The 16307-nt window shown below is 36.2% G+C and overlaps 3 protein-coding genes across 5 annotated transcripts in view; 2 read left to right on the top strand and 1 right to left on the bottom strand.

The window, feature by feature from the left end:
• The first annotated feature begins 6 nt into the window (after positions 1-6).
• On the top strand, positions 7-1112 carry LOC107733483 (ribonucleoside-diphosphate reductase large subunit-like). Its single transcript, XM_016545114.1, has 5 exons — positions 7-37; positions 239-401; positions 548-689; positions 771-854; positions 936-1112. The coding sequence occupies exons 2-5, from the start codon at positions 259-261 to the stop codon at positions 1110-1112; spliced, it is 546 nt and encodes a 181-aa protein (XP_016400600.1). The 5' UTR covers positions 7-37; positions 239-258.
• Positions 1113-3373: 2261 nt separating this feature from the next.
• Positions 3374-11894, bottom strand: LOC107733514 (short transient receptor potential channel 2-like). Of its 2 annotated transcripts, XM_016545165.1 has the most exons (13): positions 11784-11894; positions 11270-11429; positions 11064-11219; positions 10298-10470; positions 10090-10172; positions 9845-10005; positions 9685-9751; positions 8266-8408; positions 7865-8172; positions 5781-5806; positions 4194-4886; positions 3861-4070; positions 3374-3775 (listed from the first exon to the last, which is right to left on the bottom strand). In XM_016545165.1, exons 1-9 carry the CDS (start codon positions 11844-11846, stop codon positions 7925-7927), a joined length of 1254 nt encoding a protein of 417 aa, XP_016400651.1. In that variant the 5' UTR covers positions 11847-11894; the 3' UTR covers positions 3374-3775; positions 3861-4070; positions 4194-4886; positions 5781-5806; positions 7865-7924. The 2 variants fall into 2 exon arrangements, with proteins under 2 accessions (XP_016400651.1, XP_016400650.1); XM_016545164.1 differs by lacking the exons at positions 3374-3775; positions 3861-4070; positions 4194-4886; positions 5781-5806 and having other exon boundaries at positions 7794-8172; positions 11064-11193; positions 11307-11429.
• The window catches only part of LOC107733515 (tumor necrosis factor ligand superfamily member 10-like), a 10999-nt gene continuing 5924 nt past the window's right edge, over positions 11233-16307 (top strand). Inside the window, exons 1-2 of one of the 2 annotated variants that reach the window (XM_016545167.1) lie at positions 11233-11244; positions 13644-14020. In XM_016545167.1, coding sequence (XP_016400653.1) covers positions 13766-14020 — 255 coding nt within the window. In that variant the 5' untranslated portion in view covers positions 11233-11244; positions 13644-13765. Of the gene's footprint in view, positions 11245-13365; positions 14021-16307 lie in introns of those variants that run through there. The other variant, XM_016545166.1, reaches the window with a different exon arrangement.

Here is a 16307-nt window from a genome sequence, read left to right as displayed (position 1 = left end):
TTGGAGCGCTCCTATCTGCTAAAGATCAATGGGAAGGGTAAGTCAGTCCAGTCGAGACAACAAAACGGAGAGGATGAGGAAGTAATGGAGCAATAGAACACTATATAGTAAAGACGAAAATGGGAGAGGTAGATGACAATTTTAATGAAGCAAATGCAAGTGAGTGGAAGAAGAGCAAAGACGTGAATGATGGAAATGCAAAAATGTTCCTGTGACATCTTGACCACTTTGTTTTCAGTCGCTGAGCGGCCACAACACATGCTGATGAGAGTGTCCGTGGGAATCCATAAGGAGGACATTGCGGCAGCTATAGAAACCTACAATCTGCTCTCTGAGAAGTGGTTCACTCACGCTTCTCCTACACTCTTCAATGCCGGCACCAACCGGCCACAGCTCTCCAGGTAGGAAAACAAACAATCACTATACAGCAATCAGACACAAGAGGGCAGTGGTTTTTTTGCCAAGGCCTGACTTTGGTGTTAGCAAAGTCAATAGACTTCTGTGCATAATGTATAATACAAGCAATTTTGTTTTGTCAAATGTCTAGTTGCTTCCTGCTTGCTATGAAAGATGACAGTATTGAGGGGATCTATGACACCCTGAAGCAGTGTGCCCTCATTTCTAAGTCTGCCGGAGGTATCGGGGTGGCAGTGAGCTGCATTAGAGCTACTGGAAGCTACATTGCAGGGGTGAGTTTTCTCCATCCTCAGCTTTAGATTTACTGGTATTATGCTTAGCAGTTGGGTTAATTTATTGTTTTTTTATTTTAGACTAATGGCAACTCAAATGGCCTGGTTCCTATGCTCCGTGTCTACAACAACACAGCACGCTATGTGGACCAAGGAGGAAATAAGGTAAGGTGTTTTGCATATGATTTTCAGGAGGTGGTTTAAGTTTGGCTTGTAAAACTGACATTCTCTCTCCTCCTCACTCAGAGACCAGGAGCTTTTGCTATGTACCTGGAGCCCTGGCATTTTGACATTTTTGACTTCCTAGAGCTTAAAAAGAATACTGGTAAAGAGGAACAGCGAGCTAGAGATCTGTTTTATGCCCTCTGGATCCCTGATCTCTTCATGAAGCGAGTGGAGACCAATGCGGTGAGCACGCTTTAAACTAAAAAATATTTGAGATGTATCTTAAAGGGATAGTTTACCCAAAAATGAAAATTCTGTAATTAATTCAGGATGTCCGCGGGTCCTTAAAGTCTTAAATAACGTTTTCCTAATAAAAGGCCTTAAAATGTCTTAAATTCAGATTCGATGGGTCTTAAATATTTTTGGTCACATTACTGCTAAAATATCTCAAGTCTGACGGACCTAATGACTGTTTACAATCATTGGACAGACCGAAGGTTTTTTTTTTTCTCCCCTGAGGTAAGTTTACTGCATCATCAGAGAGAAACGCAGTAGCAGAATACAGGTCAAACTACCTTAATGTTCTCAATAATAATAATATAGGTCGAACCTACAGCTGATCAGCCTTCTAGCTTGTTTAAAATGTTTTTTTTAACTTTCCCGACCGGACAACTAGCCTGATTAAAACACAAGTGTCAAAAAAAATAACCAGCGACGCATCGAAACACGAGAATGATTCTTCTAACTTTATTAGCCTACATTCAATGTAAACGGCGACTGATAATGGATGGTGTATTTCTGCTATGAAGGTCGCGCTGTTGAGGCTCACACAAAGAGTGAAAAATTTAAGGGGGTCTGAATACTTTCCGTACCCACTGTATATATGGTCTCTGGGGCGATAAATGTGCTCTCATACATTTCTTTATCCATCTCTCCATCTATGTATTCTGGGTTTTTATATGGAGTTCAAATGATTAAATTACTGCTTTAATAGGAATTAATTTCTATTATGATGACTTTTTACATTGCATATTTATTATGAGTACAATATTGTGAAATGGTGCTCTATGGATTTTATTAATGACGTGATATCTACAATTATTTAATCTACATGATTTACAAATTAATTTACAGTTTCAGAGGTCCAAATAACCAGAATGCTTCTCTCAAAGTAAGTTATACAGTGTATATACAATGGAGCCAAAAAGTATTTGGTCATGTAAGGCACACTTAAAAATAGACCGCTGTTCAAAGGTTTGAGGTTGGTAAGAAATACAGCAAAACAGTAATATTGTGAAATACTGTTTTCTAATCAATGTAAAAGTATTTTCTGGTTTTGATCAAATTAATGCAACACTTTGTATTACTAAAAGTGTTAATCTTGCCGACTCCAAAATTTGAACAGTAGTTTGTCTGCAATATGTAAGATAACCCATTTCCATTTATTACAAGGAATATAGAACAAGTGAACATTTCAAAGGCAATGGATTCCCCCAGAAGCGTGATCAGGAACCACATATATGAAGCCGAATGGAGAAGGAATTTAATCACTGGGATCCTCCGAGTCTTCCCCAACTGAGAAAAAAAACAGATGGTTCACTTCTTAGAAAAAATGTCTGCTAGAATAGTCCTGTGGTGGACCATCTGTCCAGGGTGTTTCCCTGGAAAAGATTCCAGCATCCTAGCCACCTAAAGCGTTTTGGAGAATGAGTGGATAGAAGAAAGTCTGTAAAATCAAACCTATAGAACTGACTAGAATTGAAACCAAATTTGAGGAAACTGAAATTGAGGAAACAATTTGCACTCAATTTGTTTGGATAGATTTCTTTCAATGTGTTAAGCAAAGACTGCCTACATTAGACAGCTACAGTACAGCACACAAAGAAATTAGGTAAAGTCTACCCAACCTTCATCAATACTTTACACAATTACGTATTAAAAGTGAATAGTATGGAACTCTTCATTGTTTTTGTGATTAAAAAGCTTCTGTAGTTAACATAGCAATCGTTTGTAATGAACAAGCATGAAGTTTCTTGTAACTGCACTGTCACTGTTATTAAAGCTATTGCTCTAACCTTATGGAGCAACATACATGCATTCTAAATTTAATTATTATAGCCACCCACAACCTAATCCATAACCATCATGAAGCCATTTTAACTTTAAACTGTCAATTCTGGTCAAAATGTGAACCCATAATCCATAATAATGCTTCTAGTGAAAAAGTCCATCCCCTGTTGCTCTCTCACATCAAAATCCACATATTTGTTTAGAAATGTTTTGGACTGTTTTCACTTATACTGTAAATGCTGCTTGATCTGTGCATATTTCTCTCCTGATTCAGACAAGATGGGCTTTTCACTGGAGAAAGCAATATTATGGATAGAGGACTTTAGAAGGTAAAAAAAAAACTTCATGATGGATTTGTATTTTACAAACATGCATCTTTTTGCTTCACAAGATATTAATTGAAGGAGTCATGTGGATTACTTGTGGATTATTGTGATGTTTTTATCAGCTGTTTGGACTCTCACGCTGACAGCACCCATTCAATTCAGAGGACCCTTTGGTGAGCTAGTGATGTAATGCTAAATTTCTCCAAATCTGTTCTGATGAAGAAACAAACTCAACTACATCTAGGATGGCCTGATAGTGAGTAAATCTTCTGCATTTTTGGGTGAACTATTCCTTAAGTAAATTAACCAAGCAGCAGAAATCATTTTACAGTGTAGAAAGCTTTTGTAGAAGGCAAAAACCTTTGACTTTGGTGCGATCCAGTAGAAGAGGCAAAGGATAGGCATGGTCAGGAAGATCCCAGAAGACACCAGGAGCTTCCAGGCTGTTCTGCTGCCCCTCCAGCCTGAAAGGTTCCCACACCAGATGGAGGAGAGTACTTGCTTGCAGATTGGTTGGGCTACAAACTGAAGTACAAACAATGGTTAGCTAAAGCATTAAATAGCAATGCATTTTTTTCTTGTTTTGAGGGGTTAAAGCTTGGGGTCCTACTTGTTTTTGATTATAGTTGACGGCAAGCCTTAAGCGAGCCAGGTTTGGAATGCCCTCCTCGAACGCCTGCTGGTCCAGCTCGTCCTCGCTGTCCTCATCCTGATCCCCAAGGCTGTTCAGGATGGTGGTGACCTCACTTTGGTTCCGGCACATTCCAAGCAGCTCCACGGCAAACTCCTGGCACAACTGCTCCAGGGCAAGATACTGAGGCTGAATGAAGCAAATGAGACAGTGGCTGAGAAAAATATGCCAGATTCTAACATTTTAGTAATGTTTTTTGGACTGCATGACTTTGATTTGCAAATAGTAATAAGAAGTGAAGCTTTACTCAACCTTAAATTCAGGTTCCTTTTTAGACAGCTTGCGGAGATCCTGGCTGAGTCGAAAGGCACTGAGCATGGCATCTTCTGCGGTGATGGACAGGTAAGCGCGGCTGGCAATTCCTTGGTAGGTGTTGATACGAGACAATGAGAACTTGAGCAAATCATATTGCCGTCCATTCCTGCACTCCAGACAGGTGCATGAGATTTTATGCGGCCAATGAATTTCGTGACCTTTCTGATTGAGCATTGTCACAATGTCATACAGATCCTTCTGACAGGCCAGTGTCAGTGGTTTCAGTCCAGGCGCAAACTAGGAATCATCAATGGAGTGGTCAAAAATGTCCATTGAGAAAGAGCGCACATCCATCTTGTTTCCCTTCTCGAGATCAAGCCGGTCCAGGAGGCGTTTGACCACTCGAAGCTGGTTGGTGTCCACAGCCACCAGAAGAGCTTCGTGAATCTGCCAGAAGTCTAACTTGACCCCTTGGAGAAGGGTGTCCATGGTGTCCTCGTTGCCCAGTCGGATGGACAAGTTCAGCGCTTCTCTCCATAGCCTGTCCTCAGAGTCGTCCAGCTGGCGCATGATGCCGTCACCCATCTTCAGCAGCGAAGAGACCATGTTCACGTTGCCCTCTCGGATGGCCCCGAGGAGCTCCGCAGGGAAGCGAAACTTCTTGTTCACAATCTTGCGCCATTGTTCTGGCTGTTCATAGGGGACATAAAAATCATTTTAATACACAGCAACACCAAAATATCTGTAACACAGGAATACAAGACTGATGTCTAGGCATCTGTTTGAATAAACTCTTATATATCATCTCACATATTGTTTCTTGTACCATTTCACTGCTTCAAACACTGTCTGATTTTCCAAAAACTAAAGCACTATGCAATGCCACACATTATACATACATTAATTTAAAATAAAAGATCAAGAAGTGTGGCCCAAATGTTGAATATCCATATTGAAGAGTCCATATTGAAAATTTGGGATTCAACATCATGTAGGAAACTAGGGGGCCTCAACACACCTCCAAGAGGGCCACACGATGCATTAAAATCATTTTAAAAGAGAGAGAGAAAACAAACTTTTGACAAATCGGCTAAAAATCAAGATTTGCTTAGCATATTTCTTTAACTGGTTGCTTTAACAACTGCCATTTTAATTTAAGAAACAGGATATTCTCATGGTCTTAAAATATAGGAAGGAATTTTTGATTTCTATATTGAAAAAGTCATGGAAATTACAATGACTCAAAAGTCATTTTTCTTTTTATTTTAATAAACATATATTTTTCTAGTTATGTGAGATATTTTATATATATATATATATATATGTGGCAAGGTTTTGTTTTGTCATTTTATGTCACTAATGAAATACACTACACACATTTTTTACTTTTTACCCAATATATTATGCTGATAAAATTTGTGACAACAAAATGGAAAAAATTTAATAGATTAGAAAAATACACTACTAATTTTGTAGTGCCTTAAATATCAGGTCTGAAAAATAGTCAATTCCAAAGACTTGATACATGCTTACAAAATAAATTCACAAAATAATTTTTCAAAAGGAACAATGCATATTTCTTACCGTGAGGTTTTCCATCATCGGACACACTAAGGATATAAATATTACAGTGAGATTGTATCAATGGATGTCCTACATATTCACTGGATGTCCAAAAAGCAAACAAAGCCGCTCCAAAAGCCTCTAAAAAAATTCAAAAGTAACGCTGTTTTATGAGGCTCTAATCCTGATCTGAGAAGAGTGATTAAGACACTAGTTAAGCGAGTCCACTGGTCTGCCACCACTGAGGAGTCAAAAAACACGGGTGAATGATTTCATTCTGAACCAAATAACAGCTACAATTCCCCAAAGGATACGACCAATTAAAAACCGTAATTTTATTTTGTTGCATCCCATTAGAGCTCACTAAGGACTTCTGAATTTCCACTCCCCCATCAGTGCAGTGCACTTGATCCTTTCAACACCTCTGTTAACATCAGGCCTCAACAATAAGGCTGGCCCCATGACACAGGGTCAGTGTGTGTGCGTTTCAGGCTATAATTGAAAATTAATAACATAAATTATTAAAATAAATGATAAAAACATATTTCTTTTTTATTTAAAAAGGAAAATATTTATTGCGTTTTTTCCTGACTCATGCACTAGTTAAAAAGCTTGTGATCAGGAAATATTAGGGCTGGGTAAAAAATATCGATATCTCGATATTAATCGATTCTCATTTTTACGGAACGATATCGATTCTTAAATCCCAAGAATCGATTTGTCTAGCCTCAGTAGCCTGTTTTCAGTTAATGGACTGAACGTTGAAGCGCACATCCCATCCAATAAATCGCAATAAGACGTAACGTCACATTTACCTCAGAAAAACATATTTGGTGACCATAAACTCATTAGTCAGATAGAAAAAAACAGTTTTCTGTAAAGAGGGGTATTTTGCTAAATATATGCACCATATAACATATTCATTATACATTCTACTGTTCTTTAATGTTTATTTATGTTTGAATAAATCCATCAAGTTTTTATGACAGCCACCATTATGTTTATATTTCAAACAAATTAATTGAAGTAGAAATATTATTATGTAATTGTAACTTTAGTATTTTAAAAACTTCATTAAGTATATTAAGTCAATTTTAACCTTATAGTAATGTAGTACCAACTGACTCTTATATATTTTACAGCATTAGTTGATTTTTTTTCCTTGAGAAAATTTGGCATGTAGCCTACTGTACCTGATATATATCCAAAATAATCGATATTGAATCGAATCGAATCGCAAGCTTGTGAATGAGAATCGAATCGAATCTTGAAATTTGTGTCAAAACCCAGCCCTAGGAAATATTATAAAAAAATTAATACTTTCATTCAGAAAGACACATTAAATTGATCAAATTTTTTTTAAATGTTACAAAAGATTTCGATTTCAAATAAAAGCTGTTCATTTGAACTTTCTATTCATCAAAGAATTCTGAAAAATTTTACCAGTTTCCACAATAATAATAAGCAGCTCGTCCATTTTCAACATTGATAATAATAATAATATTTTTGAGCACCAAATCAGCATATTAGAATGATTTCTGAAGGATTCAAAACTGAAGAAATTGCAGATGAAAATTCAGCTTTGCTATCACAGGAATAAACTACATTTTATAACATATTCAGTTTAAATTTTAATAATATTTCAAAGTATTACTGTTTTTACTGTATTTTTGATCAAATAAATGCAGCTATGATGATCATAAGAGACTTAACATTTAAACAGTATTGTATATGTAATCACTTTTAAACCAAAAAGATGTATTTATTTTTGTTGTTGAAAAAGTGAGTAAAATGACAAATCTGAACTTTCTAAATAATATATTTTATATTTATGACAAGATGTTGTAAGCAATTACAAACAATGGTTTAATTTAACATTCTAATTGATATCACAAAGAGAGTGAAAAGCAGATAAGACGACAAACATATTTACAGCCAAAACATGTTTGCCAGTCAAACATTTCATAATGACCAATGTTATAAATTCCCTCTAAAAACAATAAAAAAACAGTCTTTTTAGGGAGGCATCTGTATTCTCCAAAATTCATAAGCCAGTAGGATACACAATGTTTACTGAACACCGTTTTGCCCAAAGCCTTGGATACCCGATTTCTATTTGTATGTTGCTATTCTGAGAAGGTTTCCGAGACCACAGTGCTCTTCTCTCAGTTCAGCCTCACAGTTCCTGGCTCTACCGTGTCGCCATAGGTGCTGGCGTGCTGCTGGATACGGTCTGGGGGGAATCGGAAGGAGCAAAGAGGACATGAAACCATATGCTCATCTGCTCCAGAGCCAAAAGCAGATGAGTACAGTGAGCTCATGACCTCTGTTTCCCTGACTCCCATGAGCTCCGCTGAATCAGAATCCAGGCAGGTGGAAGCATGGAAAGGCAGATAATCAGGACTGAAGGATTCTATGTGGACATAAAGCAAAAGGAATAGAAGAAGAGCTTGTGAGCAGTAAATTATGAGCCACAGTGGGCTGCTGATCTACACAATCACATTACCTCCACAAAGAGGACATCTCGTCTCAGGAGAGCCCTGTGGAGCCTGGTGGGCACTTCTGTGTGGGCTCGTTGAGCTGGGTTCATGGGTGGAAGCTGTAGGTCTGGATCTCTTCCGTGGAGCGCCACTGTTTATAAGGCTCTGCCTGAATGACCACCATTGAATACAAAATACACAGGTATATAAAGATTATAGAGTTATAGATTTAGTTATAGATATATACAAAAGAGTCCACAAAGTCTGGGACCACTAGTGAAAAAATGTATTTTGCACTTTTCTCATTTAAGAAATTTGATCAAAAATTCAGAAAGTCAGAATTATAATCGTATAATAAATAAAAAGAAAACAAATAGACAGAATGCAAAAAGATAAGAGAAGCAAGTGTTAGTTGTTTTTTTAAAAGAAAATACAGCGGATCTAAATATTTATAATTAATTATAACTAGTTATGATTAATTATTCATATTTCCCCATGAGCTGATTCGCTACATGAGTTTGGAGACTTCTGCCTCAGTGAGTGAGGAGAAGGATGTGAACGAGTGTATGTTTGCTGGTAAGATGTGCTTGACAGATTGTGGTGTGGAAAATTGTGCACTAATTATTAACAATAATTAACTAATTATTAGCATTCTTGTTTTAATATTTTTGTTCCTTCTTTTGCTTTAATAAAATCAGCACCCAAGCTGCATAACCTCTATAAATTTGTGTAAAACCTGACGATCATGTTATGCATCATAATTTTAGATTGTTTCAAAAGTTCTCCAATGGAAAAACATGTTTTTGTTACATTAAATATAACTCTAGTCTAAACAAATTAATATCATATACATTTAAATAATGTTTTTGTTGTTGTTTTTTAAATCCTGACACTGTTGTAAACACCACTGTATAAATAAATATAAATAAAAATATTATTGTTAAAAGGTTTAAAGAAATTAATACTTTTGTTCAACAACGATGGATTAAACTGAGAAAAAGTGATAAAAAACAGTAATACTGTTACAAAAAATATATATATTTCAAATAAATGCTCTTCTTTTGAACTTTCTATTTATCTGAGAATCCTGAAAAATATGTATCACAGTATCCATAAAAATATTAAACAGTAGAACTGTTTTCAACATTGATAATAATAAGAAATCATGTGACACTGAAGACTGGAGTAATGATGCTGAAAATTCAGCTTTGCCATTAAATACATTTCAAAACGCATTCAACTAGAAAACCGTTATTTTAATTGTAGTATTTCACAATATTACTGTTTTTATTTTTTTATTAAATAATAATATCAAATATATAAACTGAGTAATTTCAAAGGTTTAAAAACTGTCAAATGTGCTTTTTGTGGTCAGAATCAAAACAAAACTCTGCAGACCTCAATCTGTCTATCCTTCAAATCAGACTTTTTTTCTCAATTCATACCGTGCCTTTGACTTCTTCCTTTGCTCTTGAGGGGCCTTTAGTTGGTCACCGGAAGTCCTAAATCCACCTAATTCGGCCCGTAAAGACAGAAACAACATTAGTATTATAAAAAGCATTAATTTTTCCACTCTGTCTGTGTGGTGTCCAAAAGACAAATTGCCTGGTGGGGATTTCACGTTATCTTCTCTCGGAGGTGTTGTGCTGGATGTAGTACTGCAGGGGGATGTTGACAAGGAGCGTCTGTTAGAGTGGGCAGCTTTGACCATGCGCTCTGTCCGACTCAAACTCCCAGCATTCCTTTGGCGATCTGAGGAGACATCCCTGAAAGCGAGTAGAGAGTGCCTTCTGAATATCATGCTACTACAAATCTAGCTTTGAAATAAAGACTAAGTGTCAGACACACACCCTGTGATTCGCCCAAAAAATGTGTTTTGGATAGCTGGACTGGAAAGCCACTCCATCACGGATGTCATCTTTTCTGGTGTGCACTGTGAAACAGTTCCTAACAATTAAACCCAATTAAACAAGTTGCTGTGCTGCTGGATATATGGTATAAGTAAAGGCAGATTGTTTTAAACACAACAATTAAAAAAAAAAACATCAAATCTCTCACCAGATTTTCAGCAGCAGTATCTTCATGTTGCACTGAGGAATATTCGGCCTCGTCTTCCATGGTGCGGATGCGCAGAAAGGACAGACCAAACTGTGACCGTTTGTTGAAAGGCTGAGTGCAGGTGACTCGCAGTCTGTTCCAGCTCTCCTCAGCAGCCTGAGGGAGAAAATCAACTGGACATGGACACATTTAAATCATTACCTCAGTCTTTCAATGCCAATGAACACAATTAAATCTTACACACTTGCATTATGAACAAAACAAGGTGGACATGATTAGAAAAGGCTAAATGGTCTTTAAAAAACAGTTACACTTGTGATCTTCACAGTAAAAAATGACAGGAAATGAATGGGAAAAACAAAAACGTACAAAAATACATATAGTTTTTTGACTAATCAGTCTTGATGCAGTAGTATTTGAAAATATCTAAATATATATCAAATGCCTTGCATGTTTGGATATTACATAAATGTATCCTATTTTTAACTTAAATTTTGCATTAATGAAATCTTTTCTAGTATTTACATTATTTTATATAGAAATAAATGATGCATCATTTAGAAATGAATATTGTTTAGTACTATGAAATCCACTCAAAATACAAAATATTACAGTAAAAATATTATTGAAATAAAATTTAGAGCATTCATTCAAAAAAATGTCTTTAGTCTGTTTTGACCACAGAGAATCACAAATGCGACCTCTAAGTGAGGAATAGCAGAGGGTTGAGTTTGTAGCAAAGGTGAGGGATTTGCATGCTTTATACCTTTTTTAAACATGCTCACATTTTGATGGCCAGTGCCCTGTTTCGAGTCCACTGGACTCATGAGTGTTGCAGTGGGCAGCAGGGTGACATAAGGATGGTCTGATGACCAGGAGGAGCGGCCGACATCAACCTGAATGAACGCAGAGCCACAGTTGTCTTTACAAAGAAAGACAGGAATATCGTGAACATTAATACGCCAAGAATACATATCAGATAATAGTAGGTGAATTTTATGAATCCTACAGCAGATGCTCGCTCCATCTGTAATTCCACACTGAGGACTCCATTGCAGTCCTGGACACTGCACAACCACGGTCTGCTGCTGTTACTGTCTTCACACAGATTATTCACACCATTCTTACTATCCTGCAATTCAGTCATGCAAGAGAGAAGGTTATTAGAGGTAACACTTTAATTACTTTCATTAATCAGATTTAGAAACATTATTACACTACTTAAAAACATGCTAAGCATCATGTAATGCACATTCATAAAGTTATAACATGCTAAGCTTCACGTAATGCACATTAAAGTAGTTAAAAATAAGTAACTTTTATTCATATAAGTTATATTTGTATATATTGTAACTGTTACAGGTGCTAGAATAGTTTATATAAATCATCATTACGTAATGTTCATGAAAGTTATCAAAATGGAGTCAGAGTTAGATTTATTCATTATTGTCTAACTGTTAACATGACATTTCGATCAGATATTTACCTGTGATGTAAACGAGACGATATGTTTTATTTTGATGGGAGCCATCCCAGAAACACAACTCATTGAACGTGTTGCGTGACTTGCGTCATGACGTATTCGTTTTTGGGGATCCATAAGTCAAATCCGAAGATAAAACAGAAGAATCCATAAATCAAATCCTTTTTTTATCATATTTTTCCATGAAGAATGTATCATGTTAAAATATGTTCACGCTAAAATATCTGCACATTATCTTAGTGAAACATTAATGAAAATATGAAAAACCTGGTTGGGTTTTAGTTGATCATTGCATTGAGTGGGAAATTAATATTTTCGACCCTTTGCAAATGAGTTGTTATTATGACTTTCCCTTCTCCAGCTGTTCTCGGCTCTTCCTGTGAATCTGTTGTATGTGGGTGTGGGGAATCAGGGGGCCGCTCTAACCCACTGGCTGCTCTCCAGTAATCAAAACATCTGTCTCCCATCCCCATCATCTAAACTTCAGAGACATACAATCATCCTCCATGAACCGGAAATCAAATAAACACAATCTATGCATGAATTTCCCCTGTAGTTCTGTTGTTTGTAGCTCTGATTTAGAAACATCTTCTATAAAGAGTGATGTTCAGACCATAAGCTTACTGATACCGAGGCAGGAAACGACTGGTAAACAAACAAGTGGTGAAAGTATAAATTCCAGTCTTCATGCTTTCCTGTTAGACCAAATGACTATACTGAGGATTTATTTCTTATTTGGTTAAACATGATCCATTTAATAAATTTGAATAAATGTTTCCCCTTATTTCCTAGAAGTTCAAACATGTTGTAAGAATGTGCCTTTACAACAGTTTTAGTTAAAGATAAGGCAAAACACAGACTAACCACATATTTAAAAAGCACATTTGTTATTAAAACGCATTTGAGATAGCAGTGTGTGTTTGCAATAACAGCTGTTACATTCATCTGCCATTCAAAATACAGCAAAACACACCTCTAAGAATGAAAATACCTGCATGCTCAATAAATAAATAAATAAACAAACCAAGATGGATGTAGCCTAGATAAACATATATTTTAAAACGAACATCAATAATTTCATGAATATCAAGGACTTTTCTCAGGGTTAATACATTTCACCTAATCAATGTGCCTATTCATAAAATATGTGATATTATACATATTTACTCCACAAAGTAGGCCTATGTAGGTTTAAATATGTTTATGTAAATTTATAAAAAATACTTGTAGGCTACTACTTGTACTACGTGCTAAAACTGCTTACGTAAGGGAAAGTTCACTCAAAAATGGAAATTGTGTCATCATTTAGTCACCCTCAAGTTGCAAACCTATGAGTTTCTTTCTTCTGTTGAGCACAAAAGAATGTATTTTGAAGACTGTTGTAACCAAACAGTTGATGGTAGCCATGCATTTACTTCCACAGCATGGAAAGGAATACCAGGTCAATGGCTACCGTCAACTGTTTGGTTACCAACATTCTTCAAAATATCTTCTCCTGTGTATAATAGAAAAAGAAACTCATACAGGTTTGGAACAAATTGAGGGTGAAGAAATTATGACAGAATTCTCATTTTTGGGTTAACTATCCCTCACTCGCTGATGTACAGTCAGTGTACTACAATATTTTGATTAATTCTGCCTAATTATTTTATTATTTTATTACTACACAGCGCTTGCAAGTGAAAAGTGTGTATTGCACATGATACAGGTAATATGGGAGGAATGAGGCGGTGTCAAATGAAAACCGAGAAGGCAGGATGGAGAGCGGATATTGTATGCCAGTCTATCGTCAAACTCTGTTATTCCGCGCGGCAGCGTGTTTTCACAGCTACATCTCCGACCTATTGTCGCTAAAACTCGAAGGACTTACTGGAACCACAGTTTGCCAATAAGATGATATTCTTGTCATTCAAACCTATTCATCTCCTCGGACTTCTTGTGCGTGGTGGTAGGTAAAAAGCAGACTTCTTTAGATAGTTTCAGAGATGGACATGGACTCTGCAGCCCCTCCTCAGAGCGTGCTGGAGTCATTCGACAGGAATGGCGCCGCATCCGAAGGCAACTCCGAATATTTACAGTCTGTTAGTAGCGAATCGAGCTCATTCATCATGGTTCAGTCCAAAAATCGTCTCGAAGTGCCATCCAGGTTGTGGGTGACAGCGGTTGTGGTCATCGTGATTGTCCTTCAAGTTGCTTCGACCACAGGACTCTTCATATACTTGAACATGTCAATGGCACAGGTAAAATTGCATTGAACAAAAAGTTGCATTACTAATATTGCTGTTAAGGGTGATTTATGGAACAATTATGCACTGTCTATATCATTCTAAACTTTATATTATTTGCAGTACTTTTCCAAATGTATAACCTAAGTTCCCATAACATCCTGCAGAACTAGAGCTCTTGTACATTGTAAAATCATAATGGAGATCATATGGAAATGGCATTAAAGCTTTTTCTTACCCTGCAGGCTGACATGCTGTCATCTTGGTATCAAGTTTACAAGTTTTCATTGTGTCAGCACTGCTTTTTCTTTGACTATAGTCTTGGGATGGTGATTACTGCATTTATTTAGCTGCCACAAGAATTAGGTCATGGCTCTTTGTCATAATCAGTTCTGATGCAATGAATCAGGTCAATAAATTTTGCACATAGAATTGCTAAATTCTTGACCTAAGCTTGCATTGTATTCATCTAATCTCTGCTAAGAGCTTTTGTATGGTGTCCTTTGTATTCTGACATTGTGTATTTTGTGGGAAAGCTGTCAAACTCTTGACAGAAAATGTCCCATGAGGCAAGCTGCATAATGGACTGAATGTTAATGATTTTGTGTGTTATTGTTGATATTGTTTCAGCAATTTTTTTCCTTCACTGGCTGTTAAAAGTAAAACAAACAAACAAATGCGTCCTTTTAAAAATCTCTTCAAAAAGTTAAATTAAAATAAGGTTAATAAAATTATTGGTCACGGACTTTTCAGAAGGCTGAAAGTGGTTTAGGAAACTCCCCTCAAAGATAAACAAAGATTTGGGCTCTCTACCAGCATAAATACAAACTTGAATTAAACCAGAGGAAGGCTGTCAGGTTTAATTAACATATTAATTACTTTCAAATCCTCTGCTTTATGAAAGCTCAAGGTCAGTGGTTTTGAAGAGGGGGTTTTGCAGTTTGGGCCAGTAGACACAATACGCAAGGGGTCCTGAAAACAATAATACTGTGCCAAAATATCACAGAAGCCACAGAAGCCTTAGTTCAGATATCTGTACTCACATGGTTTAGTCTGTTTTTCTAGTGACAGGCAGATTTGTAGGCATTTAGAAAACTCTTAATATTTTTTTCCTTATCAAATATTCTTGTGGTCTCTGTCAAAATAGTTTTCCGTTGTGGGAATTTGTTTATTCAGCCTGCAAATACCTGCAAAGACCATAAAAGGCCGTTTTCTGATATTATTTTCTAATGTTATTATTTTGACATTTTTAACCCTCCTAAGCTTTTTTAAAAAAAGGGTCACACTTTGGCTGTCATTTTTGTTTAAATGAATGTCACAACACTAACTTCCCTGACGTAGTAACAATGAAATTTTGCACTTTTAGGTGATTTTTTGGTCATTTCTAATTTAAGTGTACATTTCTCTTTCAACATCATTTGTATAAGCAAATATGCAAACTTTTGGAACTTTACTACAGTAAAAATATATACTTCTGAAAGTTGAAACAAAGAAAATATGAACATTTTTATGTATTTGGGTGAGATTGCTGCCAACTTTTGAAAAAAATTTTTTACCTTTATTGTCATTTATTGTGAAAGAATACTAGATTTTATGCTTAGAAAGTTGGTGGGGTCTTTTGTACTTTGGATGTTTTACAGTCTTGCTCCTTCATTTTTGTGTGTTCAGCAGTGTGGCTGATGTATAGATTTCATTCAACACATTTTTTAAAAATGCTTCACTTTAGGGTCTTTCCCATTAATTTCCTATGGTCGGGCAATTTTGACCACAGACAGCCAAGGTTTGACTTTTTTATGACCACTTAGACTCAGTGAGTCCAGTTTTTTTTTTTTTTTTGTAGAGATTGCATATCTAAAAAAAAGTCAGCAATTTTTGACCACCACCATGAAACCATTTTGTAAAAAAAAAAAAAAAAACCTGACAAAAATGAAATCGGTCAAAAAAGACCAAAAACCTTTATAAGAGTTAAGAGGATGTAGTTGAGTTGAATTAGCTGATTTATAACTGCACACATTAGACAAATAAAAAGCTACATTTATTTTTAAATTAAAGGGTTCGTATGATGCTATTTCAATTTTTCCTTTCTCTTTGGAGTGTTACAAGCTCTTGGTGCATAAGATCCCTAAAGTTGCAAAGACTAAAGTCTCAAACCCAAAGAGATATTCTTTATAAAAGTTAAAACTGGTCCACACCCTCCTAAAACGCCTCATTTAAAAACGCCCCCACATGTCTACATCACTGTGTGGGAAGATTTGCATAACGCCACCCAAATGTTCACGCAAAGAAAGAAGGTGTAACTTTA

Source organism: Sinocyclocheilus rhinocerous, unplaced genomic scaffold, assembly GCF_001515625.1.
Source record: "Sinocyclocheilus rhinocerous isolate Xijiao unplaced genomic scaffold, SAMN03320098_v1.1 scaffold69, whole genome shotgun sequence".
NCBI lineage: Eukaryota > Metazoa > Chordata > Actinopteri > Cypriniformes > Cyprinidae > Sinocyclocheilus > Sinocyclocheilus rhinocerous.
This window is presented reverse-complemented; position numbering and strand designations above follow the sequence as displayed.